This window comes from Aspergillus nidulans, chromosome VII (genome assembly GCF_000011425.1).
Source record: "Aspergillus nidulans FGSC A4 chromosome VII".
NCBI classification, from domain to species: Eukaryota; Fungi; Ascomycota; class Eurotiomycetes; order Eurotiales; family Aspergillaceae; genus Aspergillus; species Aspergillus nidulans.
Genome location: NC_066263.1, coordinates 3,859,220 through 3,886,024, shown reverse-complemented (window position 1 = coordinate 3,886,024; position 26,805 = coordinate 3,859,220). Strand labels below are relative to the sequence as shown.

At 49.8% G+C, this 26,805-nt stretch overlaps 10 protein-coding genes across 10 annotated transcripts, besides 1 other annotated feature; 6 read left to right on the top strand and 4 right to left on the bottom strand.

Moving 5' to 3' along the window:
• Positions 1-26,805: part of a sequence feature (contig 1.40 402..150763(1)) that runs on past both edges of the window.
• Positions 2,912-4,172, bottom strand: ANIA_02434 (FAM50/XAP5 family protein; the record flags this gene model as incomplete). The annotated part of the gene is made up of 3 exons (XM_654946.1): positions 2,912-3,226; positions 3,279-3,876; positions 3,931-4,172. 3 exons carry the CDS (start codon positions 4,170-4,172, stop codon positions 2,912-2,914), a joined length of 1,155 nt encoding a protein of 384 aa, XP_660038.1.
• Positions 4,342-5,859, top strand: fip1 (cleavage polyadenylation factor subunit FIP1). Its single transcript, XM_050613048.1, has 3 exons — positions 4,342-4,705; positions 4,756-4,808; positions 4,856-5,859. The coding sequence occupies exons 1-3, from the start codon at positions 4,550-4,552 to the stop codon at positions 5,628-5,630; spliced, it is 984 nt and encodes a 327-aa protein (XP_050468890.1). The 5' UTR covers positions 4,342-4,549; the 3' UTR covers positions 5,631-5,859.
• ANIA_02432 (GroES family chaperonin) lies at positions 6,065-7,074 on the top strand. The gene is made up of 4 exons (XM_654944.2): positions 6,065-6,147; positions 6,281-6,505; positions 6,616-6,674; positions 6,730-7,074. The coding sequence occupies exons 1-4, from the start codon at positions 6,145-6,147 to the stop codon at positions 6,752-6,754; spliced, it is 312 nt and encodes a 103-aa protein (XP_660036.1). The 5' UTR covers positions 6,065-6,144; the 3' UTR covers positions 6,755-7,074.
• Positions 7,857-9,391, bottom strand: ANIA_02431 (protein nup49; the record flags this gene model as incomplete). The annotated part of the gene is made up of 3 exons (XM_654943.1): positions 7,857-8,811; positions 8,867-9,262; positions 9,321-9,391. The coding sequence occupies 3 exons, from the start codon at positions 9,389-9,391 to the stop codon at positions 7,857-7,859; spliced, it is 1,422 nt and encodes a 473-aa protein (XP_660035.1).
• On the top strand, positions 10,054-11,604 carry ANIA_02430 (uncharacterized protein; the record flags this gene model as incomplete). The annotated part of the gene is made up of 4 exons (XM_654942.1): positions 10,054-10,241; positions 10,393-10,455; positions 10,512-11,380; positions 11,432-11,604. 4 exons carry the CDS (start codon positions 10,054-10,056, stop codon positions 11,602-11,604), a joined length of 1,293 nt encoding a protein of 430 aa, XP_660034.1.
• ANIA_02429 (uncharacterized protein) lies at positions 12,590-15,123 on the top strand (the record flags this gene model as incomplete). The annotated part of the gene is made up of 2 exons (XM_654941.1): positions 12,590-13,915; positions 13,972-15,123. The coding sequence occupies 2 exons, from the start codon at positions 12,590-12,592 to the stop codon at positions 15,121-15,123; spliced, it is 2,478 nt and encodes an 825-aa protein (XP_660033.1).
• ANIA_10303 (putative mitochondrial carrier protein) lies at positions 16,367-17,899 on the top strand (the record flags this gene model as incomplete). The annotated part of the gene is made up of 2 exons (XM_654940.2): positions 16,367-16,390; positions 16,459-17,899. The coding sequence occupies 2 exons, from the start codon at positions 16,367-16,369 to the stop codon at positions 17,818-17,820; spliced, it is 1,386 nt and encodes a 461-aa protein (XP_660032.2). The 3' UTR covers positions 17,821-17,899.
• Positions 18,114-21,051, top strand: ANIA_10307 (SH3 domain protein; the record flags this gene model as incomplete). The annotated part of the gene is made up of 2 exons (XM_050613047.1): positions 18,114-18,176; positions 18,370-21,051. 2 exons carry the CDS (start codon positions 18,114-18,116, stop codon positions 21,049-21,051), a joined length of 2,745 nt encoding a protein of 914 aa, XP_050468889.1.
• On the bottom strand, positions 21,932-23,373 carry ANIA_02427 (annexin; the record flags this gene model as incomplete). The annotated part of the gene is made up of 2 exons (XM_050613046.1): positions 23,351-23,373; positions 21,932-23,295 (listed from the first exon to the last, which is right to left on the bottom strand). The coding sequence occupies exon 2, from the start codon at positions 22,904-22,906 to the stop codon at positions 21,932-21,934; it is 975 nt and encodes a 324-aa protein (XP_050468888.1). The 5' UTR covers positions 22,907-23,295; positions 23,351-23,373.
• Positions 25,661-26,437, bottom strand: ANIA_02426 (histone H4.2). Its single transcript, XM_654938.2, has 2 exons — positions 26,299-26,437; positions 25,661-26,132 (listed from the first exon to the last, which is right to left on the bottom strand). The coding sequence occupies exons 1-2, from the start codon at positions 26,306-26,308 to the stop codon at positions 25,831-25,833; spliced, it is 312 nt and encodes a 103-aa protein (XP_660030.1). The 5' UTR covers positions 26,309-26,437; the 3' UTR covers positions 25,661-25,830.

Genomic DNA, 26,805 nt, shown 5'->3' with positions numbered 1-26,805 from the left:
AGAATTTACCTACAGAATGCCGTATTTCCGCGGTTCATTTGCTTGACCGCACCAGCTAAACGTGTCCCGTTTGGTCTAAAAGGACAGGGTGCGGTAATAGCCAGGGCGGAAATTGTGGCATGTTCCTGAGAGGGAGTTCGTTTATTCCAGGGCCATTGAGGACTACAAATCAGTTGTTTGCAGATAGCAGCCATACGCTTGGTTACTTAGGTCGCATACTGACTCGCTCGCTTGCTCATCATTAACGCGATTATCCGACTGCTGAAACTCTAATCTAGATGCCCAAACCATCGCTCTTCCTTCTGTTGGCCCATTCTTCTCGTTCATTGACAAAAAGTTTGTTGTATCAAGTGATACTCCCCCGTCACATATACTGCAGACAAAGGGAGAATTAGATCTGCAGCCTCGAGGCAATATGAGGCTACCGCATGTCAGAAAGGTAGGTGAAGAGAAGCAGGGATATTCTCTTCCCCATAATGGAGATCCGTAGGCGTTGTGTTATTGGGCAGGAGAGCTTCTTTGCCATTTTTTGGTGAAGTAAAAATAAAAGAAAAAAAAAAAATTTAAAATTCGTGCAGACTCAGAAGAACCTTGCCATTGTGAATCTAAAATAGATATGTGTATTGCTAGATGGGAGGCGCTACATGGTAAGGGTAAAGTAGACCATCACCTATAGTGCGGTAACAATACGCGTAAGGACGGTAAACAGATACTTGTAAAGGCGTTACAAACGTTCAAATAAGCTTAAATTGAAGATCGAGATTAATCAGGTCCACAGGAGCTCTTTGACAGGCAGCCCCATGCAAGTCGAGATCGGTTAAAGCTGATGCAAGAGGGGGGTGGGCTCGTGGTTGGAGTTCGGGCGGATGACGGGCGGATGGATAGCGGACGCTGTTTGGGGCTGCCTGGCTTCCGTCCGTCCGAGCGAGAGACGGCGCGGGTCGAGACTAGCCCTAACTGTTTTGAACTTATCAATTGGGCCAAATGGGATAGGAGGTAGAGAAACAGATATGAGTATGATTCTCGCTTTAATTTGGCGCTGAAATTGCTATCGATGCCCTCGCTTTACTTCGGCTGTATGGTCTTCTGCCTACCCTACGCGTTGGAACAAATACCTAAGTATGCGAGTTGGACCCCTGTCCAAGACGAAAGGCATGATGCGGACCACTAGCTTTGTCTAATCTTTATCGGGATCAATCTAAATTGTAATATATGTCCAAACTGTGTTTTGTTCGGCCTTTACTCCCTCGGACTATATCTTCGTCCTACTGGACAGTATATTATCCCGCCGGACAGTGGACTGCTTACGATAAGAGAAAAGGACCATAACTTCCCTATTCGATACTTTGATTCAGACTTCAGCTATACTGATTCATCGTGCTTCTTTTTTTTTAGGAGGAAAAAAATGGAACATATCACAGTAGCACCATCCGTCGACAGGTAGTCCTGGACGTTCGGGGTCTGTCCATGGTAAAGTGGTGGGCAGGTTGATAATTGCCGTTAGCGAAACCTCAGTGGGTGGTCGATTTGCTTGAAAGTGATTCAACATTATATTATCATTCGGAAGGTGGGATATAGCAGTCGAAGGATGCGGAGGGCCTGCCTGTCTGGTGCGATGCTTCGGGGTGGCATTTGAGGATCCCCTGCGGCGGATTAGTATCCCTGAAGTTTCGACAAAAACTGACAATACCTCTTCGCGGCCAGCAATTACAGGATCATTGAGGGGAGACACGCAAGCGCATCGTCCTCTTAATATCCTTCAAGCTACCAGTACAGCTCTGCTGATGGCGATGAAGCTGCCCTACCCCTTCCAAATCCACAGCATACTGCCCCTGTTGCTAACCCAAATGCGTGTGTGGAAGCGCTGATGCTCCCACTTTTGTACTAGGCCTTCAATGTTATTGTGTTATACTTATGCTTCCGGAGAGTTGATTGCTCGAGAAAAGGCAGCGACATGCATCTGAGATTGTTTAGCTTGAATGGGGAGTATGGTATAGTGGGTGATTTGAGTGCGCTGCATGCATTTCTCTTGGTACAATCGGCAAGCCCCTGGCTCTTGCGGAGATGTCCTATGCAGCTGCATGACTGGAAAGATGTCATCAAAAAAAAGTCCCAGGACAGCCACCGGAATTTGCACGAATTCACAGGCTTGTTCTGTGGCGTGGATATTCTCATTGGTGCTATGAACGACCTTCTCAAGCTTAGTGTCGACGGTTGTGCGTTTATCAGTTAGCCATTCTGCTCAGGCAACCTGGTAAGCACTGGATTTCCCATCAGCCATATCTCAATGCAACAAGCGAGAAAGCCTACATTCGCTGGCTCATTTGAAGTGCCCAGGACGGCAAGGCTCGCACAGTGAATCATGATGTCCAGGCCGAGTCCGTTCAAATCGCTAGTTTCGTGACCCACAGCAGTTGTAGAATTGTGTGCGGCATCATCGGGGTTGATCAATGTTATGCTGCATGCGAGAAGCCACGTTCGCCTCCAGCCGCAAGTAACCAAGAATTCGACGCACTGGGAACAGAATATGCGTGGAGATTCAATTACCTAGTTTCGACAGGCGTAGTAGCTGGAATTGCTGCAACTTATGACACCCACGAGCAAGTAGCAACGACAGCTCTTTGAAAGGTGTTCGACCGGTGAGGAAATTGCATGGGAGATGCAAATTCACGAATGCCCCGTGAAAGGGCAGGAGCCTGGGGAGGAAGGACGGTGATATCCTGGAGTACCATGGCCACAGCGGCTGCAACTTCACCTTCAGCTACAACTGCACGACTAAGGACATACATAATCAACTTATGCAAATGGGTTGTGTTACTTCCATCGGGTATCTCAATTCATGCAATGTACTTCTGACTCAACACCGATCTATAGCGCAATGATCTGTATATTCTAAACCGACACGGCTGGCTCAAAAGAAGAACGTGTTTCCTTCTGCATCGCGTCTCGTTGTACGCATCTTCTCTTCAAATTCTGGTCCCGGTTCGTACTCCCGCCATAGACTTGCGGGAAAAATGTGCTTGTTCCGCTCGTACCACCGTCTGTCGACCACCTTCGTTAGCGTCGGATCTTTGTCGTTGCCTTCGAGTTCGTCGTTACTCGGCCGGTATAAGGGATCATCGGTGGGAGGCGGTGGTGGAGGTTTGTTGGAATAGTCGAAGAGCAGCCCCCCGGCGCTCGAGAAACTGGGAACACTGTTTGCGATAAAGTAGTACAGTTCGTAGTGCTAGAGATAGCTGTCAGCGAAAGAGTCATGACCAGACTGGACAAAGTCTTACATGTGGAATAATGACATCTCCTTTAACAAGCATCAAGTCATCCACGCTAACCCTCGCCCATTCCCGGCGATTGTACTTGCGTCCTTTCGATGCCCCGCTGGTACCGCTGACACCCAATTCGGCACCTACTTTTCGGCATCGATCGAGCAACAGCCATACTTGATCGCCCTTCTTTACCTTGGCTGTACCGGCAGGTATATTCGTTCCATCGTAGAATACAAAAGGGACCATGATCTCAGTGTTTTTTATAGCGTCCTGCATGACCAAAAACTCTCTTCGTAAAGCATCTCGTGCTTCCGCTTCCGCTTTGAGCGCAGCTTTTGTGAGAGCCTTCGGAGGAGGTGGCGCCCTTGGGTTTGGTGTAATGCGACGAGATTGTGATGTAGAGCTGTCGTCAAAAGGTGTACCGGTAGCAGAACGCGAGGCACTTAATTCAGCGGGCGTGGGAGTTAGGTCTTCCGCAGGCTTCGTCTTCGGTTTTGGAACAAAAGTGTCATCATCCTCTTCCTTCTCATCGTCTCCAAATGACAATTTGCTCTTTGCAAGTGGCTTCTTTTTCTTCTTCCTTGGCGGAGCCTCGCTCCGGGATGTTGAATTCCTACCAGTTGTAATCAGCTGAGATCCCGAATCAATGATAGACGCCTTGACTCACCCGTCAGTTATATCGCCACCTGAAGGGGTTGCGCTTCTTGAGCTACCGGATGTAAATCTTCCTAGCGACTTGTCATGTGCCTCTCGCTCTTTTTGCTCCAAAACCTCCGCACGGCGTTTGCGAAAATCGGAGAGATGGACAAGCCCAACCGTCTGGGACTTGAGGAGATCTTCAGCGGAAGCAGTTTGGCTTGTAAAGGACCTCGGAGTCGAGCTGTGACTTGGTTGTTCGGGGGGCGGCATTATGGCGTCTGAGGACGACGTATAATGATCGGCGCAGGCGTTGTAGGTAAGAGCTTATCGCATCATGATCGGAGATTGAGAAGTGGTCGCAGGCCACGTGACTGTAAGGGCAAGGACAGTACGTCGAGAAGCGCGGTGCTTAGGAACTAATCTGTAGAAATTGAGATGATACCACAATGAGTAAAATGATACTGGATGATGGAAGAAAGCTTACCCTTTTTTCAAGGGTGATCTTGGTCCTGCCCCAGCTACTGTACCACCTACTGAAGAAACAAGCAAACAAGTCAAACTTGGTATAATCTCCGCAGGATCAGTGGAACAAAGAGCCAAGCTCCAACATTCCCAAATCTTCATTCAAACTTCACTACCATCTCAATATGTCACACGCCATGGATGACGACGATGATGACCTCTATGATCCCGCTGATGCGGTGCCGGTTACCAATCCTAGTGATCCTCGAGGGCCATCAGCCGACGCTCCGATGAACGACAATGTAGAGGAGGAGGAAGAGGAGGTGGAGGAAGACGACGAGGTCCGCAGGTTCCTCGCTCCCGCGCAGCAATTGACTGATATTGAACATAGGATGACTTTAACATCATCACAGAGGCACCTCCGGACGCGCCTCCTCCAGAAACGTGAGCTCAACTGTTCCGCATTGTCTCGCATTTGCTAAGTCGCGCAGTTCACATCCTCGACATGCTAACTTACGAACCGAGTCGCAACGCCCTACATCCGCCGATTCCACTTCAGCCCAGAAATCTCAGACGCCCACATTAACACCGAAGGTAGACACGTCTGCCTCAGTGCCTGCCGGTACTAGACCTACATCACAAAAACCAGGATCCGCTTACCCTCCAGTGCACGCGTCTAATATTGACGTGAACGCCAACCCGGTTCACCCAGCTACCGGCAAGCCAATCTTGATGACTGATATGGATGCCGATTTTCCCGACGATGATAAGCCATGGAGGCGGCCTGGCACGGACTTAACAGATTACTTCAACTACGGATTTGACGAGTTTACTTGGGCAAGTTATGTCTTGAAGCAACAAGAGTTACGAAAGGAAGTCGGAGATCAGAAGAGGCAGCTGGATGATATGCAGAACTTCCTGACTATGGGGCTACCCCCAATGCCTGGCGCCCAACCCGGCGCTGGGCCAGCTGCGGTTAGCGCACCGCCTCCGATGCCTGGCATGCCGGGAATACCAGATATGAATCCGGATATGATGCAGGGGATGTTGGCATCAATGATGTCGCAAGGATTAGACCCCTCATCCATGGATCCCATGTCTTTCATGCAGCATGCCCAAACGATGATGGGTGGGCAATCCGGCGCAGGCGGCGGACAACAGGGCCAAGGGGGATTCGGTGGCCAAGGTGGTGGTCAAAGCCAGATGGGTTATGGGAATGCTGGAGGTGGTTATGGTGGAGGCCGCGGGCGGGGGAGGAGATGGTAATGCAATCGTGAAGGTCTATTCGACTCATTGGTCATGGAAACAAGTAATTCATATAAAAAGAGAATATAAACTGAGGGCCAACATCTTATCCACTTGCGCCACAGCAGTTACCGGACGCCGGATAGCTGCGCTTTCGGCGGTAAGGAACTGCCGAAGCTTCTGTAAGCTCTTAGAAGACGACGAATCGCTGAGTGCGTAAAGGAACCAGGCTGATATGAGCTGACTTAGCAAGTCAAGGAAAGCATTCAATGGAATGCAAGCTTCATTAATCCTATTTTCTGTGATGTGGTTGTAGGAGAGCTCGAATACCCTCGGCAGCCGTGGAGAGCTGGCGGTCTTGGCATTCTGGAAATTTCTCGCGACTCCAGATCGGATCTTCTTCCCCAGCTCGCCGGCTTCGCGGTTTTCTTCTTCTTTGCTTCCACGTCCTTATCCTCCTATCCATCCACACCTGCTACCGTTAATCTCCTAGACCGTTCGCTGTGTTTAACACCTTCTATTGCATATTCTCACAATGGTACGTGCTCCAGCGATTTCCGAGATGCCAATGATATTCCGTCAAAAGTTTTCCTTCTTTGAGCCCCTGCAACAACTAAGCTCCGGCATCGACTTCTGACGCTCAAACTTACTGATATGCACTATGCGTTTAGTCTCTCCTCCGCAACGTCAAGAACCTTGCCCCCCTCCTGGACCGCGTCCTCGTCCAGCGCGTGAAGCCCGAGGCCAAGACCGCCTCTGGTATCTTCCTCCCTGAGAGCAGCGTCAAGGAGCAGAACGAGGCCAAGGTCCTCGCTGTCGGTCCTGGTGCTGTTGACCGCAATGGCCAGCGCATCCCCATGGGTGTTGCTGCTGGTGACCGTGTCTTGGTCCCTCAGGTACGTTCCGATTCTTCTCACATCGAATCGAATGAGTTTTGATTTCTTGGGAATATGCTATATATTCCTTTCATTGGGCGGAATAAATGCTTACGGTTCTCTTACTGCAGTTCGGAGGTAGCCCCCTCAAGATTGGTGAGGAAGAGTACCACCTCTTCCGGGACTCTGAGTAAGTTTTCATTTTCTCGGGTTATCGGCGAATCGTGTCTAATCGTGGCAACCAGGATTCTTGCAAAGATCAACGAATAGAGGAGACCATGAAATTAACTGACTCGGGGTCTTCACATTCGTTTCGTTCCACTCGGACGAAAATGTCCGAGTCCTTGTATTATACTGTTTGACAAAATCATGATCTCAACGTTCGCAATTCCTCTTCAACCCTAGAAAAGGAGCCTGGATGATGACAGGAACTCATCCCTTTTCTATAATATTCTTGGGATATTGTTTTGCATCTATTGCCGAAAGCGTGAAATGACTGTTTTGCATACCACTTGATGTACTCTAAATCTGGCTCATGTCCGTGAGACATGGCCGAGCATAAATAATAACACTCGATATCTCCTCTCACAGGACGTCTTATCTTAACCGGGCACGCATCCCTTGGCAGCAAGACCTCTCCGACAACTTTACAATCTCACGCCGCGAACATAGGGCTATTCGGTGCTGGCGTCGTCGAACAATAGCTTTCCGGTAAGATATTGTCCCAGTCGAGGAGTATGCTCTCCGCCTGAGCTTCGACGATAAGCAAAGTCAGAAGGAGCGCTTGCTTCCGGGACACTTAGTTCTCTCCTCGGATTCTCATGTTCAGGGGATCGGTTTTCCGACGGCTAGCGACCCTATTCGATGTGCTGAGCAACTAATTAGCTTAGTGTCCGAGTTGTAGTGTTGTCGATGTGTGTTAGCTGAATAACAGCGATGTTGTCACTGACGTTCACCTGAACACGAACATAACCGAGAAGAAAGGGCCCACTGGGAGGGAAATTCTTCAAAAGCAGAAGACGATCTACTCGAATGGTAAAGTTAATGGTAAATAATGGGCAAAATCTGGAGGGTTGTAGTAGAAGTGCGGAGATACTATAATGGGACAAATATATCTTGAGGATGCAACGTCCTCGAGGCTTCTGAAATTAACTCATAAGACACCGGAAAAGCCAGGAGGGTAATTTCTGAACATAAATAGGATTAAAAGCACTAGGTGGTATAATTTCCTGATTACTCTATTAAAATCAACGCCAAGTCCAAAGGCACAAAGGGCACGTAAGTGAGGCTTGCTGCTCCTTGCCCTTGATGCCCAGTTTCATATGCCATCATAAAATACAGGAGGTTGATGAAGATAACGTACAGCAGTGTTCTACGCTTGCCTCAAACCAGACGGTGCGCCGAGCACGACTTCCTGCGCCTGCTCCGTGACTGCGCCTAAACGGCTAGCAACACCCAAGATACCCGTCTCGACGTCAGCCAAAACAGCAGCAAGGTCGTTCAAAACTGTCTTCGGAGCCCCGTTTCCTGCGCTGTCGCGATTACGGGAAGTTGTAAACTCATGAATCTGCCGCTCCAAAGTGGACTCAACCCCGTGAAGATGGTCCTCGATTTCTTTAAGGTTCCGAGTATAGCGCTCAAGAACCACACCCATCTCATCCGATCGCTGGGAGAAATATTCTACCAGGTTTACCGGAACTCCATTGATGGTGCTCATGGACGGTTCACCTTCAACATCATCTGGGAGCGCAAGAGTGCTCTTGCGTGTCGACCGCAAGGACTGAGAATCCGACACCTTTTGATCTTGAGCGGACCACCACCCGGAACCCCCGGTTGACTGGTACTGCAAAGGTAGCTTGAGGGTGTCAATAGCACGGAAGGCGACCTGAGCCTCCGCTGCATCCCGAGATACGAGGCTACGCAGCTGATCGATATCGCTGGCATCATTTTCCAAAGCATGCTGCATCGTTTCTAGCTTGCCTTGGACATACTCCACGTCATTCGGTATAGTGCTACCTTGAGACGCAACCAGAGGAAGGATACTGGCGACTTCGTTGCACATATTTATCTGATTAACAATGAAGGTATCGAACCGTTCAAGCTCTGCCTTAACCTCATCCGCGCAGCTTTCGTACTTGGTGGTCGGCAGAAGGTTAGTGATATCCACCTTGACACCTTGGATGACCGTGTTAGATCCCGCTGCCGGTGTTTGCTGTGTGGGCTGCTGCGAAGTGGTGTTTTGAGTTCCGAAGAGCGATAGTGTCGGTTTTTGAGCCTGCTGTTGCTGCTGTTGTTGCTGTTGCTGACCGGCACCCGGATTTGTACCACTAATTAATATTAGCCATCTCATCACACAGACTGCTCGTTCAAGAGAGTTCTTACAAGATATTATTGGTCGTAGACGTAGCCCCAAGACCGAACGTGGGTTTCGACTGGGCTTGACTCGTGGCACCCGATGCCGTGTTCCCAAAAAGCCCTCCAGAACTGTTCGCTTGATTGTTGGTGCCAGTAGTGCCGGAGAAAAGACCGCCTGGCTGCTGTTGTGTGGTGGTAGCTGTGGTGTTGCCGAACAATCCGCTACCAGACGTGCTATTTTGCTGGCCACCCAGCCCTGAAAACAAGCTTGACCCTGAAGACTGAGTTTGTTGTGTAGTACCCATCCCAGTGTTGCCGAATAAGCTACCAGCTGGCTTTGATTGCGTCGCGGCCGTCCCGAATAGACCCCCCCCGGAACTTGTCGTAGCCGGCGTATTTGCGGATTGATTCGTATTGCCACCACTATTTCAACGATAGGTATGTTAGGACACGAGTTAGCTGAAAAAGGCAATGCTCTTACAAGAGAGAATTGGCGGAGTTCGTGTTGATAGAGAGCCCGGTTGACGGGGTTGCGGGTTTCGAGGAAAACATTCTGAAAGCAAGGATCAATGATCGGGATTATTTTTGGCGCAGGCGTAGTCGAGAGACAAAAGAGAGTGAAATTGATAGAGGCCGATTGGTGGTGTAGCCTTCCCAAGGGCCGGCTCGTCAAGACAAAGAGACTTGGAGGTATGTCAAAAAATCATAAATTGTTCGCTGGTCCAACCCGACTCCACCGAGTGTTGTTTGTCCCCAGCCAAGCTCGATCTTACCGCCCGCTACTTACCGCGCGCTTAAGGTACCTCGTTTACCGGAGCCGCCAAGGTCAAAGTTTACCTTATTACTCTAATTTCCGATATCAAACCTCAACGTCAGGTTAAGAAATCGAGGCGGCCATTGAATACACCATATCTCATGGGCCCTTACCAAAGTCTCCGGACCGCCGTGGTCGCCATTTTATATCACTTTCACTCTACCTCGGGGGGCTGCTGACCTTGGTCGACTCTTCGAGCCCTATAAAGCTCTCTATATCTCACCGGTTCAGGCGACTAGCGACCTGCATAGGCTGTGCTCTGCTAAATATCAAGGTTGAAAGGGCTTGGATGTAGAAGACGTTACATCTCATCTTGTTCAAGCCGCCACCTGGTCTCAGGATTAAATACACTAAGCCTAGGCATTCTACCTCGCCCGGCCAGAGCCCAACTTCGACCAGCATGCAGGAGGACAACTCGCTGCCGGCGTGCGAGCCCAGACGGCTTGCTTCAACTACGTCTGCACTCGTCCAACCCTCTTCCTCAAACCAGGGTTCGCCCGGCAAGCAGCCGGAGAGTGCTAAGCTAGCTACTGGGGACAATCGTAAGCTTGACTCTGCCTCAAACGAGTTTTTCAAAAGTGCCGAATGGTGAGTTGAGAATGAAGAATCCATCTGGTGAGCTCAACAGGGCTTAACACCCGCGTCTTGAGCTTTACTTGGGTGTGCATAAAAACTTCACGACAGATATGTTGTCTTCTTCAAATTGACACACATGCTGAGATTCCGTGTCTCCCAACAGGTCCCCTGATGGTACCACAATTCTGACAGACTCTTCGGACTACCACATAAGAACCTACATTGTGTCAGTATGCATCCGCTCTTGCTGTTGGGAGCCGCTAGATCTAACAAGCCACACAGCCCCGCGGATCTTCTCGAAGAGAGACAGTCTCCCCATCAACTATCTCCCTACTCGGTTTTAGCTTCTGGAGAGCCAACCTATGCATCAACCTTTTACCCCTTCTACTCACTTCAGGAGCCATCTTCTGCCGTGTTCCTATCGTCTGTCAGAGACCATCCCATCCGTTTGGCTTCTGCTTTGGCTCCAACATTGCTGGCCACTTATTCACTTGTAAATCCAATGACTGAGGCCTTCATAACACCTCATTGCATTCTTTACCCGCCTGCCTTGGGCGGAACCCACTTCCTTACTGGATCAGATAGCCTCATATGTCTCTTTGATGTTTCTCGACCTGGGAATGAGGGTCCCGTTTCTTGGATGCCCACAATACCGAGCAAGCGCAAGCAGTTGATAGGTGGAGGGGTTGGGATGAAAGGTATAGTATCTGCCCTGGCATTGAGCCCGAATGAGGGCGGAATCCTAGCGGCTGGTACGTTTTCGCGCAATATTGGCCTCTATGATTCCAACGGGGCAGGACAGTCCCTTGGGTCTTTCAATATTTCGAAGACTGAAGCCGCTCGCCATATTGGTGGAAGTGGAGTTACTCAACTTCTCTGGAGCCCCTGCGGACGATATCTTTATATTGCTGAGCGCAAGAGCGACGGTGTCATGATTTATGATATTAGAGTCACCGGACAACTTTTGGGATGGCTTCAAGGACGCAATACTTCTACGAATCAAAGGATGAAGATCGATCTGGTTCCAACAGGGGAGGGCGATGGGCATGGGATTTGGGGTGGTGGAACGGATGGTGTAGTGAGATTCTGGAGAGATCCGACGCACTCTGCTGGTGCACAAGATCCTACTTGGGAATGGAAGCTCCATGATGGTAAGTAAGAATTCAACTCCAGAATGACGGCATACTGAAGTAACGAAATAGACTCACTCAGCAGCACTGTAATGCATCCAATTGGGAACATTTTGGCCACGACGTCTGGCCAGAAGCACTTCAAAGACTACACTGATATGGGCGGACTTCCCTCGACTCTACAGGCTGATAGCTCGCTGGACGTGTGGCTTCTCCCTTGCGTATCTGGATCAACGACAATATAGCCCTCTCTTTTGTAGAGGTCTCAAGCTAGAACGTCGGCGCTGACAGGGATCCCTCTAGTCAAGATTCAGTTGTGAGACAGTTAGTTGCAATGGACAGGAAGGGTCATATTCCAGGGTACCCGACCTGGCGGCTGCCCTTTGGCTCCTCTTTGGATTACCGCATTGCAGGATGTGGATCGCTTCAACTGAGTAGACAGACTCCTTCGTGGCGGCTTCAGGGAAAGCCTTAACTTAGCGCAAATGGAATGGGGGAGGGTCGGTCTACCGGATCGCGCTACGTTCGTCGCCTTCGTCGTAATCGTGCAACATCCTGTGCGCGAAGAACCAATGCAAAGAGTTGATTCTTGGAAACTCGGCATCTTCGTACCTTTGTCCATTAGAGCTTTGACAGTCTACTACAATTGCGGAATTCTTTTCCTCTTCAAAGCTTTTATCACGATGTGATTGTGCGGACTGCCCCATTTTCATTGCGGCTTGATAGCTTCTATTGTGTTGCGCCTCGATAGCCGTCTCCTATTGTTCTTGCAGCCCATTTACGTGAATGATCCATTTCCATCTCAATCTACTGGGTGGTTTTCACTGCAAATCAGCCTGGGTGTGGCGCGCGCCTCGTCAGACGCGGCATTTCCCAGTAACCAGTGATGCTTGCGCTAGCCATTCATCCATTGCGCACATTTCAGGGAGGAGAATCTATCTACTTAGTGAATGACCAGTTCTACTATTCACTGCTGCCTTCTGTTATTAAAAGGTCTCCTCCCAGTTTTCTGCCTCTTCTTTCCTTACCTTCGGAGTTTAACCCGGCTCGCCTATCCTTCAATTTTAATACACCCTTTTTAACCCTCCTGGATGCCAGGCTAGTTGATGCATCCATCACTTACTCACCCTCCGATCTTCAAGCTGTCTACAAGCTTTCACCAAGTTACATTTAGCCTCTGTGCATTTCCTTCTTCACTTGTCAAATCAGGACCCTATCAGCAGCGCAGCCATGGCGTTTAATGGGGGCAACGGCAAGCTTCCTCGTGGATTTTCTACCTTCATGGGCTTTGACGCAGTTCGGGACTCCGCTGGTAGAGATCATTCCGACTCAAAGGAGCGCTATCTCGAGAATAATACTCAACCTTCTTTCCCTTCAATGTCCGATATCACCGGGACACCTCATAGTCGTGGAGCGTCAGAGTCCGTTGGAAGATCCTCAGCAGCAAGTAAACCTGAAGATAACAGTACAGAGATCAACTCCAACCCATTCGACGATTTTGTGGGGAATTTCGCGAATCCCCCGCATAATTTGGGTGAAAACGATTTTCCAAACAACGATATCACGAATCTTCCAGATGATGGTCCTAAACTTGGGCCCTATGTTTCCCATAATAACACGGAAGCAACGGCCAGCACCTCTTCTACGTTGTCTCAGATACCAGGCCTCACTTCTGATGCTCCCACTCCAGTTGATGCCACGGACGCTAGAACACCGGAGCCTCAAGACGTTAACTCTTCCTCAGCGCTACGTATCCACCAAGGAGACTCGGATGTCGGCATGGTTGCTAAATATGAGATTTATGACGCTCTGAGAAAAATCAATAGAGCTTTTTTTGCGTATAGCAATGCTACCTCTCCGAATGCGCTCGTACGTGGTAATTACGACGCTCAGATCGATCATCCTGCCGCTCTCAACTGTCGAGAACTTCTGCTAAACGCTAGATTGCGACTCATTGACCTTCAAGATCTTGAGTCAGGCGAGTACCATCGTCAACCGCCGCCGAAGGATCGTTATTATGAGGACGATGATGACGAGGAAGACACTGACCGCGAAGATGGCCGCGAAGATGACGATCATTGTGATACTTTCACCGATGCTGGTACGGTTTTGACTCTTGTGGCAGACTGCGGAAAAGAACAGGAAACTTTCACACCTACTAGCACACAGGCGACTCATGACGAAGATATTGAGGCGGCACTTAGACGCATAACGAACACTGTCGACGAAGAGGGAATTCCCAACATAGCTGATAGAAAGAAAAGCTACGAGCTTGTGGTAGATGCAGCCCTTCACATTGAAACCCTCAAATCGGCCTCAACCATCTGGAGGTCGATTGAGGAGGCAAGGCGAGAAATGGAATCTAAAGTCGTACGCCCTAAGCACGACGACACCATACCGCGAACCGTGGCCCAGAAACGGGCATTGGTAAAAGTGTTATTCACTATCATCACCGACGTGGAATATTCCACCGACAATCCAAAGACCCTACAGAAATTTATCAAAGATTGGGAGAGCAAGGCCAAAGAAATCGAGTTATTCTGCTGGGAGGTCGTGGTAAGTTGCCACGGGAGGAGTCTAGATCAGCACTTTACTGATCCACTATCCAATAGGAACTCATGATAAAACGGTGCACAGAAGGCCCCCTCTCCAGTGGCACGCAGTTCCACGGCAATTTCAAGCTGAGAATGGCTGCGATGATTGAGTGCTTGCACTGCCGCAAAACGAGCTTCTTGTCGGCTTTACGACCGACTTTCCTGCAAAGACTTGTCGATAACCCCCGCGAGAAGATGAATCAATCTGAGAGTAACCAGAGAGGAAATAAGAAGAAGGGCGATGACATAAAAGTTGGCAGACAAGCACGGAGTGCGGAGAGAGCAGCTTCAGATACCACCGCATCAAAAACGAGAAGCGGGTCACAGAACAACCCTCAATCGAGGAAGCAGCAGCAGAGTGCTGGAGCCATGAGAAAGGCTACTGCTAAACCACGGAAGAACGCCAGAAAGAAGAATCAGGGATCAACACAGTCGCAGAATCTGGACATGAGGGCCCCTTCAATGCTTCAGACATTGCAACCGTATCCTCAAGCCGGTCAGGGTGGTAATCGACTCGAATGCATACTGGAAACGCCTTCTTCGGAATCGCACTGGGCTACCGGTCATCAACAAATGCAGAACGGAGGAGGTCGCCAATCCTCTATACTTAGCATCGCTTCACAACGCCAAACAGCTCATAATCCATCATTCCACATGAAACCCGACACGCGTCTGAGGACTCAGCCCTATCAACAGATACCTGCAGCTTCGCCAAACTCCAGTTCTGATCCCAGCCTCAGTACTTTTACGCATTCGGGGTTTTCGTCGATGGACCACGATATGCATGTGGTTTATCAGGCCCAGCCCGGGCAACATCAACAATCTCACCACTACCCAGCTCATCTGTTTTATTCCACCAGTAACAGGCGCCCAACAAATCTAAGACAGGGCAGATCGCAGTCAGAGCAGACTCTCCCTCTAGGTGTTCCACCGTATAGCAACCAAGATCCTTCGCAGCCTCAAGAAATCCACGAAACCTCTATCATGCTAGAAAATGCGTTCACTCCGAACCCAGGCGCCTTTGGACTCCTTCGCTCCCCACAATCCACACCTGCTGACTTCCGTCAGACATCCTTTCAGCGAACCAATTCCCATGTCACAGGAGAGCAATCCTACACGGACGATGGGTATGATCATTCTCCAGTGCCCACGAAGCGTCTTCGCCGCTAAGTTATGTTCAAACGGTCGTGAAGTCTAGACATCGGACACATCGAAACCAGCAGCATAGCTGAAAAGACACTGCCAAAATGGGTGCAAGAGCATAAGAGCAGGGATAAGGCCGCGAAAGCACGACTGGAAAGAGCGAAAGAATGAGAGAAAGGAAAAAAGGAAAGGAAAGAAAAGGTAACCTATGAACTATCAACAGCTGTCCGCTGATCGAATTCAACAACATGATGTCCTTACGAATAACCCCGGGCTCAGCCTTGTGTCTATGCGATTATTCCCGTTGAAAGTGCTTGTGGTCAAGGACAGTTAAGCGATGATACCAGGGGCGCACCATGCTAAGAGTACACACTATGCGAACGGCGTTTTGGTTATTGGGAGAGATTTTGCTTTTTTCTGATTTTATTGTCTTCTCATGTAATGGTGCTTCTCACTTTTCACTTTTCCATTTTCATTTATCATCCTGCTCTACCGCAATTCCACCTATCCCTCCCGTCTCCTCCGGTCATTACATACTTGGAATTCTCAGGGCTCGTCAAATGTATTTATCGAACGCAATTGCTAGAAGAGACTCCCGTGCTTGACGAGAAGCCGGTTCTCAGGGATGTCTATAGAGGGATTGAGGAAGACCACATAGAGATAGATGATATATTGCGAACTTGAATTCTTATACCAGTAGAGCAAGTAGTCGCAACAAACGTAGCTGATACGAGATGGCGATACTGCTGGTCAAGTAATACTATCTACTACTATGAAAAGAACGTCTGGACCAAGGGAGTGGCAGATAAGGTATATGTATTTAGATTCCGATCAAGAACGCACTGCAATCCACAATTTAATTACGTTTATGTCCATTGATCAGGAGTTGAGAAATATCCGTCTGGCTCATAGAGCAGCGCGGAGGTTGTGGGGGGATTATGCCAAATCTATGAAACGGTTTTCCAGCGCTGCCAAATCCCAACAGCAAATTTGCAGCCTTAGAGGTAGCCTCGGTGACGAAATAAGCAGGCCGTCCTTTTTGCGTCAGGTTGGTGAATCAGGGTTGAGATAATCACATGCCTGCCGATAGCTCTAGGTGTCACGGGCCCAATGACGTTATTTCACCGACCTCCTCGGATGATTGTCCCATCCCAGGATTCAAAGCTAGGCGCGTCCTTTTGGAAAGGATTTTTTTTTCCTACTCTCGCATCATACGTTGAGCTTGAAGTTGGTGCTTTCGCCGGAAGAAGCTGATTGTTAGTCGAGCAACATGTCAGAAGACGATTATGAACTGGTATGACTGCTTGAGGTTCAATGTCTGAACTTTTTTTTGGCTAACTTTCTGCAACTTGAACTTTTTAGGATGCTTATCAACTGTATCTTAAATATGAAGAGAGTCCGCCAAAAGAAGATTGGAGAAAAGTGGCGCTTCGAGGACCGGCGTTACCAACCATAGGGAATGCTGTTGCTGGTGCCGTTGGCGCTGCAGCGTCGAACCTTGCCACTTATCCGTTAAGCCTTATCATTGCGAGATTGCAAACCCAGAAGCGACGGGGACGGAGAGCAAGCGATGAACAGAAACACGAAGATGGTGATGAGTATGCTGGGATAGTGGATGCAGCGCGGAAAATATACTCGAAGGAGGGCATCAGCGGTCTTTATTCTGGCCTTGTGCAGGACACGCTCAAAAGTGTGCTTGATGCGTTTTTGTTCTTCTTAGCGTACGAGTTTTTTAGGCAGCGGAGGATTGCTGCGAGGTACGGTTCGCAGCGCAAATCAAGGCATAAGGTATTGCCTGTTCTTGATGAATTGGCTGTCGGAGTGCTGGCTGGGGCGTTTTCCAAATTCTTCACGACGCCTTTATCGAACATCGTGGCCCGGAAACAGACGTCGAAGACTTCAGCTAGCTCGTCGCAAATTGCGTCAAAGATTCTCTCGGAGAAGGGTATTGCAGGGTTCTGGTCCGGGTACTCCGCCTCGCTTATCCTCACGTTGAATCCGTCCATCACCTTCTTCCTCAACGGGATTCTGAAATCCGTTCTTCGCCGGAGCAAGGGGGCTCCTTCGTCTGCAGCCGTCAAGTTCTTGATTGCCGCTCTCAGCAAGTCAGCAGCGTCCTCGATCACATACCCTTTTTCAATGGCAAAGACTCGTTCCCAAGTATCGGGTTCTAGTTCGAGATCCAAAGATGAAGGAACAAACGCGAGTGATGACAATGATTCAGATGAGATCTTCTTTGTGCCATCGATCATATCTAGCGTCATCACCATAGCTCGAACTGAGGGGGTCTCTGAGTTGTACGCCGGCCTCCGCGGAGAAGTACTCAAAGGGTTCTTCTCCCATGGATTCACAATGCTTGCAAAAGATGCTGTCTACTCTGGAATTGTCCGGGCTTATTATCTCATTCTCATTCTGAGCAGACGGTATCCTAGCCCTGAGGAACTGCTTGAAGCGGCCCGAGAACGGGCTGAAGAATATGCTGAGGCAGCTCGAGAAGGCGCAAAGGATCTTGCAGAGAAGGCGAAGAGTAACACAGAAGAAATACTGGACAGCCACACTGGCAGTGCAGCAGTCGACATGACATCTAATACTAATCCGGTTAATGTTGACGCGCTGGGATCAAATGAAACGGCGGAGTTGGTCGGTGATTATGTGGAGGACGAGGCGAGAGAGTGGAAGAGCCTGTATCATTGGTTCTGGGAGAAGGAGAAATTTGGTAAATAGTGATCATTATAATCTATATCTAGAAGCGTGGGGTGTTTAGCAGGTCGTGAACTTTTGTTGAGAATATATCAGTTTTATGCATCTAAGTATACCTACCTGGCTTATGAAAGTTATGCATTTGATGTAATGATCTGCGCCCTACGGAAACCCCATGAATCGATGATGCGGCGGTGGAACCGATCGAGTCGATCTAGTGGGACTCTCGCTCCAGCCGACCACACCCAGTCAACCACGGTTTTCCCCTCTTCCAGGCCTCTTCCACTCGCTTCTACCCTGTTGTCCACATTTTCTCCATGTCGCCAGAGCCGCAAGGTGCTCCTGGTTTGGGAGACTTAGAAAAAGAACTGACATGCTCTGTAAGTATACTCTTTGAAAGCCTCAACGCCAGCTTCAAGGCAAGAGGGCGGGCTTCGGCATTCAGCCCTGTTATCTTGCAGGCTATTGCCCCCTTGCATCTATTGAACAATCCTGTCCCCTGATTTCATTGTTTATCTCGAACCTGGAGGCCGATTCTATTTCTCGAATGTGCCCTGCTGACCACTACGCTAGATTTGCACAGAATTGCTATTTCAGCCGCTCACCCTCCTTGATTGCCTTCATACCTTCTGCGGATCATGTTTGAAAGAATGGTTCTACACTCAAGCAAGTCGTCGACCGTCCACCACTACTCCTCGATATACCTGCCCATCATGCCGTGCGAGAGTTCGCGAGACTCGTCCAAATGCCACCGTGACGACACTCTTAGAGATGGTGCTGACCGCCAATCCTGAGCGTGCCAAGCCAGCTGCTGAACGAGCAGAGATTGAAAAGCGATATAAACATGGGGAGTCGGTTTTCCCGCCTGTAACGTCCTCAGACATCAGCTCGGCGGGTTCTGACGAAGAAGACCAGAGGATCTTGGAGGAGGTTCGTCAGCTGAGTCTACAGGACAATCGGAGTCGAACGCAGGCGACGGGCCATCGGTCGCGGCAGTCATCACGAACTCGTCGGACGGATTCTGCTGATTTTAATGGGCAGAGAGAAGATGGTCGCTCTCGGCGACGGCGGGATGAAGAGCGGGCGGCACGACGAGAACGCACAGCACGAACTACGGGGCGGGCAGAGGACGCTAGGGAACGGACGAGGAGAATCGAACACCAATCGAGTCTACGATCTCTGTTAAGCTTATCCGATACTGAAACTATGGAGGAGGAGATTTTACGGCAGATTTTTGAGGAAGGATTGTTGGACGATATCGACTTGGATAATCTGGAACCTGGGCAGGAAGAAGAGCTCAGCGAGCGTATTGCTGATGCTTACCGCCGGAGGCATATGCTGCGCACCCGCTCACAGCGGCGTCAAGATACCTCAGAACCACCGCAGGCACAGAGACAAACTAATTTCCGCGCAGGGCCTACGCAGAGTTCGCAAGAAACCTCTAGCAGCCCTGCTACGCCGAGGTCACCACTGCTCGAGCCACCCGCATCGCGCCCAGGACCATCAAACCATCAAAGACATCTTTCAGAGCAAGGGAGCAACCGGCGAAGGAGGACTTCACCGGTGCCATACAACCCGGCTTCATCATCCGACGTTACGCTGGGCCCTGCTCAGAGATCATCTAGTGACATAATCCCAGATCGTCCTCGCAACTCGCATTCACGCCCCCCGCCATCCGGATCTGTTGCGACACGGTCTCGACGCGCTAGTTCGTCTGGTCAAAGCGTCCCTCACATTCTGATCGGGGATCGGAATAGGCCCTCTAGTAATAATCGTACTAGACCATCTATCAACTCTCCAAGACCTACGACCTCAACACGGAATCCCTCAGAGAATCCAAGCTCTTTGCGGCCGCGGAATGGAACATCTGAGATCTCAACGAACAGCTCTGTAGTCGCTGAAGTTAACGGTCCACGCTCTCGGCCATCATCATCTCGTTCGAATACGTTAACTCAGCCTGCCAACTCATACCTAGAACCAAGTATTTCTTGCGATCGCTGCGGAAAGGCTAACATCCAGTACGAACTACATAAGTCCTGCTCACGGTGTAAAGATGGCAACTACCATCTTTGTCTCGGGTGCTATCGGCATGGTCGAGGATGTTTGGAGTGGAAGGGTTTTGAGACATCTCCACTCGCTGAGTTTTCGAAATTGAAGGTGTTATCGGCAATTCCGCCAACACAACTACAAGAGTCTCAACACGTCCTACACTCATATAAGTACTTGCGGCCTCCCGAGACAGCTCTTCGATTCGTGCGAGATGGAAAGGAAATGATCAGTGATAATCCCACTCGCAGACTACAACAAGGCCTATTTTGCGACATCTGCGAGTCTTCCGCGAACGAGCTCCTATGGTCCTGCAACCAATGCAATCAAGGAGACTGGGGTTTCTGCAACAAGTGTGTCAATAAAGGAAAATGCTGCACACACCCGCTGCTTCCAATTTGCCGTATGAATAACGCCCCTGAAGGTCAATCCACCGCGAGCAGCAGCGTAAGTGAGTTTAGTGTTTTGACTATAACTACTCGATGTAACGCCTGCACCTGCCAAATCCCCACCTCGACGCTCCGATTTCACTGCTTCCGATGCGCCGATGGGGACTACGATCTTTGTGCCAACTGTTACCTGAAATATGTCGCGGCGTCGAAAATCCGCAAAGAGGACGGGCTCAACGGATGGCGCCGCTGTCTCAAGGGCCACCGCATGATTGTCGTCGGATTCGAAGACTGCCCCGAGGGCCAGCGTCGAGTTATCGCCCGCAATCTCGTCGGCGGTCACGCTCTGAAGGACAAATATATCCCTTCAACGCCCTCCTCGGTTCAAGCCGTCTCCAGTCCCTCCGGATCGTTCACAACAGAGAGCCCGACCACTATAGGCGACTGGAGTTGGAAAGAAGGATCCGAGCGCCGAAAGAAAGCGTCCCGTGTGCGGTCTGCATGGAACAACGATCGTGACCGCACCCCCGTCTCTGAACTAGGTGCCTCTTCCTCACTCAACTCCAACCAGTCACAAAGCCCCAGCACAGGCACCCTATCCTCGCGCCTCTTCCCACCGGACGGTGGTGTTGGCCTCATTGTCCATGCAATGTGGTCCTGGTACCCGGAGGAAGGCGTTGACGACGAACTCATGTTCCCCCGTGGTGCGGAGATCACCGAAGTGGAGAATATCAATGATGATTGGTACTGGGGCTGCTATGCGGGAATGACGGGGTTATTCCCTGGGTCTCACGTCTCGGTAATTGGGGAGATTGTCTGATATGTAGATTGGGGTCTGCGGAGATGTCACATATTCCGTTGATTTTCGCTGTCTCCCGCTTGTTCTTCTCGCATCTATGTACGGCAACTCTGCATGGCAAATATTCCCACGATGACTCCACGAGTTATACTGTATCTGCTTAATGCGATTTGCTCATAATGACTTGACACGACCTGACATGACATAATCTTTCATATGCGCTTGCTTGAACACGGCCCATTTTGTCTTCATCACTTTTCGCTTTAATTTTTGCAAATTACCACTTACCTCTGAGGCGCAATCGGAAGTTTTTGTGCAGAGCAGAGCTGTGCAGTGGCGTACGGAGTGTAACTGTTATTTACTTAGTAGTGGCAACCTCATCACTAAGGACTAATCCCTTTCTTCTACTAAAGCTGTGTAACATTTGCATATTCGTGAGCCTGTAACTTTCTGGATTGCTGGCTTTTTAGCTGTACATAATGTGCATTTGATTGACCAGTTGGCCTGCTTGACTTGGGGTCTTTTGGCATTACTAGCCCTCACCTGGTCTCAACCGTGCGCAGTCGCCCCTAAATCTTTCTATTAAGCGGATTGTTTATTTCATGCTCCGGCTAGTCACTGTATGTGAGGTCAACGTTCAAGTTGTCCTACTGTCAAACTCTAGAAGGTGGCGAGCTGTCTGATACTGGTTCTGGGGTATAGAGATAATAAGGAAGGTAATGTCAAACATTTATTCATTAGTGCAGTAATGGTATCTTGGTCATAACTCAGAGAGAAAGAGTTGCCAGGTAAATTGCCTGACCTAAAGCATCGGATCAACATCGAGAGTAAGAATAATACACAGAAAGAAGAAGAATCGGCAACTGTAGCAAATACAAAGTTCACGAGGGTGTTGAATGAATCACTCCAACATCGCCACCAATAACCTTTGATAATCTCCACTTGTTTCACCTCTCACCCTTTTCACAAGATCCTGCTTATACTTATGTTGATAAGCTCTCTTCACGTTCTCCAAATGTTGGCGGTCCCAATGAACACGCACAACCCTCACAACAAGTCTCTCATCCTTCGTCCCCATGCCCCTCATGCATTCTTCCAGATTCACAGCATCACGCATAGCAGGGTCCAACGCCGTCCGGAGCATATGCAGCAGTGCATCCTTCATGTGGCCTGAGAATTCCTTCTCAATATGTGCTTCAAGTGAAGTATGGTAGCGCGCTGAGAAAGCTTGGCTAAGGGCTCGAAGTTCGTTGTTCGAGCTGCGTGCGAAGATAGAGCATACTTCGTCTGCATTGTTAACCATGCGTGCCGCTGTGGCGCCGTGTATGTTCTGGGCTTCGGATTCGATGGTGCGGTAGTCAATAGGGGCGTTTTCTTCATGGCGTGCGGCGCGGAGGACGTGCGCGAAGAGGCTCTTCGTCTTAAAGGAGAGATCGCCTTCAACATCGCGTTCGAGAGAGCGGCGGTATGTGCGCTCATAGGAAAGCTTGATTGCATTAAGGTCCGCATTTGAGCGACCGAGAAGAACATCGTTGAGAAGCCACTCCTTTGTACCAATACCTTGAACAGCTTCACGTGCTGACGCGGTATCGTGCATAAGTGGGCCATCGACGATAGCCAGCAGACCCTGTCGAAAGTAGCTACTTGTTTCGGACTTGATATCGCTATAAAGGTCGCGGCGGATGTGAGATGAGTATGTTGCGCGGACAGCGGCGACCTGGAGCGGATCGAGCTTGCTAAGGACTTGGATGAGCGCCTTCTCGTCTGTACCGAAACCCTTCATTGCTTTGCGGAGGGCGTCAGCTTCCCGGCGAAAATCGCCAGGTGCAACCTGACCGGGAGCGTAACCTAGGGAAGGCATCGAAGGGGCAGGCATGGGAGGAGCGCCAAATCCTTGCCCATATCCGTGCGGAGGCCCCGGAGGCCCCGGAGGCCCCGGAGGGGGTTGGAAGTGCTGAGGGTGTTGCGGTGGGGGCTGGGGGGAGTGTGGCGGCGGTGGATATTGACCTTGGGCGTTATATCCATACTGCTGAGGCTGATACCCTCCAGGGGAAGGCCCAGGAGGTCCAGAAGGAGCGTATCCAGGTTGGGGCGGAGGATGTGGGCTGTATGAATGAGGACCATGAGGACCAGGAGGGCCAGGAGGGCCAGGAGGAGGCTGAAATGAGCCAGGATGAGGACCGTAACCATGTTGAGGAGGCCCGTTATACTGAGGTCCGGGGTAATATCCACCTTGTGGAGGACCCTGCGGAGGGGGGTATTGCTCTGAAACAACGATTGTTAGTATTTGAAAGCAAATGAAAAGCTATCAAGGACTCACGGTTTGGTGAATAATGATAAGACATGATTGCGTGACAAAGAGTGGATGAATTTGTTAAAGTCGAAGAGGATTGTAGGAAGGAAAGGAACTGGGTATATTTATGTTCCTGATGAGTTCGAACCGACGCAACCGATCGATGACATCGCCCCAGACGATGAGGGGCATGACCTAATCAGGATTGGCGTGACCCAGTGCTGGTTAACGCGCGCCTGGTTCGACCAATGACGAGCAGCTTGTAGTGGCGCAGCTAGTGTAAGGCTAATTGTGGCAGTACAGGAGTCAGCCCACTTTCCTCTTTCGCCACACTACTCAGGGTAGTTCGTCTTAACGCGAGTCGGAGAAAATAAGCGTTCATCTCCACAGAACTTTAGCCTAGGCTACAGTCTACGGAGGATATCATTTCCAGCCCAGAACTTTCAAGCATTCGAATTATATTACGTGTGTTGGCGCGATCTTCGCTTGCCGAGTCTCTTGGCATGATTGTGGTGTGGTTATATATTGTTTCTATATCAGCTATCTCACCATACAAGCTCCCCATCATACTGATATAATCTCCCTTAATCAACACGAATTCTTTGGGCTTCGCCGTATATTCTCTGAAAGGGTTGCAGCGATGAAGAAGCTTTCAGCATTCCTCATTGGCGAGTGGTTGAGGACTTTGAAGGTCTTGCAAGTCGTGCCTGCGCGTTCAACATCTGACCCACTGATTGCGCCCACGATGTTTGGACCCAACACAAATCTGTAGCCTGTTAGACCTCGGCGGTACATCTTTTCAGCTTCTGCCTGTCCATGCTGCGCAGCGCCAACTCGGCAAAGGATATACCGTACTGATAGTGTAGTTGTGATTGGGCTCAGCGTCTTTATAAGCCGGGACACTGGGAGTTCGTACTGCGCCTTCACTGCTTTGATCCTGCTCCTGCCTTGAAGTTGCTTTGTTGCAAATATATTGTGTGAAGCCCTACTTATATCCAGTGGTGCTGGATGATCTGACCCACGAATCCTGTCGATGCCCAGCGATTATTCAGACATCACTTTCGCATCTTTGGTCAACTTTGGCCATGGTAGAGGCGGGCCAAGGATCAGTAGAAATATAAGGTCTGTATACCGGTATAGGCCAAGCATGGCATTTTCCCTCAGAAGCCTTCTCGGCACGGCTCCTCTGCAGATTCAACCTCCCCCAGCTGGTGTGCAAGCGTCCCAGGGCCATATACCCTGAGAGTGCTTGCTCGTATGTCGCCATCACTTTCTTCCATTTCCGCTGCGCTTTGTAAAGGGTCGAAAGACTGTATAGTATACACAGTACCTGAGGATTGGGTAGCGCATCGTGCCCCGCGCTTCCGGCAGGTAGATAGCCCCCATCGGTATATCTCTTCTGCCTGGTTTAGTCTCCACTGTTCGGCCAAGGTTTCCAGTATGATTACCTGTTTTGCATTTGCCGGAAGCGAGATACTTTCGTTTAGCTTAACGGTACGCAGCTTGGTAGTTACATAGCCGCAGCGAAGGGGCACTTGTTGGACTATCTAAGAGTTCGGTCGTCGATAGTTGGGCTATGCGTCCAAACGGCGGTGAAAACTATCCTTCAGTCAAACTTCCTTCAGCTCGTTTCGGCTTTCTGACAAAGGTATCACTTACACGTCTGAATGCTTAGTGTAGCTATTGTCCGGCAGCTTCACCTCAGCAAATGAGGACCGGATAGCGTCCTGTTCGGTCACGATCTCCTATCTACCGCCTTTTCTGGAGTGCAGGATGAAGTATGGAAGCTGGAGGATCCTATCAACAAAAAGGAGCAGCATGTTGACGAAGATCAGCGAGTATCTCGGACACCAGCAGTTTCCCAATATTGCCCCCGACTAAGATCAAACCCAAAAAATTGGCCGGTACAGTCCACCAAATCAAAGCAGATTTGATTGGGAGTGTCATGATGAGAGATTGATACGGAAGTTCTCTGTTCCATCTCCCTGCCTAGAGAATAATTGTTAGTCTGCTAACCGCGCCATACCAGGGATATGGCCACTTACCAGACCACAGGTTTAAAATTATTCATCGATCGGCTAGAGAGCGGCCTAAAATGGCAAGATTGCTTGGGGCTTACGGCTCACAGTTAGGTTTGGAGCCCCTACAAGCTGGTAAAGTTCCAAGAACGCCCATCCTTCTTTAACATCAGCTACTTGCGCTTTGCAGCCTCAAACTTTGTTTTACAAAAAGAATGTTTATTAGGCAGAAGCTCTACGAGATCTAAAAAGGACACTGGTCAGGCCACACATATCATCCCAAGCGCTAGGGCGAACGAGAAGAAGAAAGAGACAATAATCTAGATATAAGATTCAATTCGATTCATAATCTGTATGTGATAGGCATCATCCCAACCAAAATCCCGAGCGACCGAACGAATAACACCCTACCGAGACCCATATTCCCATTGCATTGCAAAATAAAACGCAAAGACGAAACATAAAATGTATAACAGGAGGCAGGCAGATCTAGCCACCGAAACCGTAGAGGGTGCGGCCCTGGCGCTTAAGGGCGTAGACCACGTCTAGCGAGGTGACGGTCTTGCGCTTAGCGTGTTCGGTGTAGGTGACGGCGTCACGGATAACGGATTCGAGAAAAGACTTTAGAACACCACGGGTCTCTTCGTAGATCATGGCAGAGATACGCTTGACACCACCACGGCGCGCAAGACGACGGATAGCGGGCTTGGTGATACCCTGGATGTTGTCACGTAGGATCTTGCGGTGACGCTTGGCGCCACCTTTGCCGAGACCCTTGCCACCTTTTCCGCCTGTAGAGTGAGTGTTAGCAGAAGGTAAAGAATAACGGAGGTTGAGGATGAGTAAAGTAGGGTTGATCTGGAGGAAAGGACTGACGTCACGTGTTTTGGGACACGGTCCAACGGCGACGACAATCGTCCAGTGGGAGACAGATTTAGGAGATAGAGAAATACTTACGTCCAGACATGATGAATAGGTATTAAAAGATGTATAGGAGTTTTTGAAGGGATGAAATTTGATGGAAGTTGAATATTTTGATGAAGTGGCGGCGGCGAGGTCGAAATAAGGAGGGATTCGGGAAGAGAGGGGAAAAGAAGAAAGATTGTTTGTAGGAGTGGGAGAAAGGGGTTTAAATAAGTGGGCGGTAGGCGACTGAGTGATTCGAAGCGCGTTTGGGCTCACTGAATGACTAAGAGACTAGAGGGTCAGTTGCAAGGAGTCAAAAAGCGACGTCAAGCGCTGATTGGCGGGTGGGGGTAGAGAAAAAGGGCGTTATGAACGACAGCTTTCCAGGCCGCGTTTTCGGGCGGATTCTGAGGTGGTGCGGGAGTGCGGGCGTTTGGGGCGTTTGGATCGCAGCCGGTGGGGGGGTGGGGGGTGCGGGCGGTCATGTGACCAGGAACATCAACTTGACGATTACTGTGGATGCATCATAATTAATGTCTTTACCATCTACAAAGACTA

What these genes read in the sequence shown, in the direction of transcription:
- fip1 (XM_050613048.1), top strand. Translation starts at nt 4,550, where the DNA reads ATGTCACACGCCATGGATGACGACGATGATGACCTCTATGATCCCGCT. An exon ending in AGGTGGAGGAAGACGACGAG is followed by an intron (nt 4,706 to 4,755) that starts GTCCGCAGGTTC and finishes TATTGAACATAG; the next exon opens with GATGACTTTAACATCATCAC. An exon ending in GACGCGCCTCCTCCAGAAAC is followed by an intron (nt 4,809 to 4,855) that starts GTGAGCTCAACT and finishes TAAGTCGCGCAG; the next exon opens with TTCACATCCTCGACATGCTA.
- ANIA_02432 (XM_654944.2), top strand. An exon ending in ACCGTGTCTTGGTCCCTCAG is followed by an intron (nt 6,506 to 6,615) that starts GTACGTTCCGAT and finishes CTCTTACTGCAG; the next exon opens with TTCGGAGGTAGCCCCCTCAA. An exon ending in CACCTCTTCCGGGACTCTGA is followed by an intron (nt 6,675 to 6,729) that starts GTAAGTTTTCAT and finishes CGTGGCAACCAG; the next exon opens with GATTCTTGCAAAGATCAACG.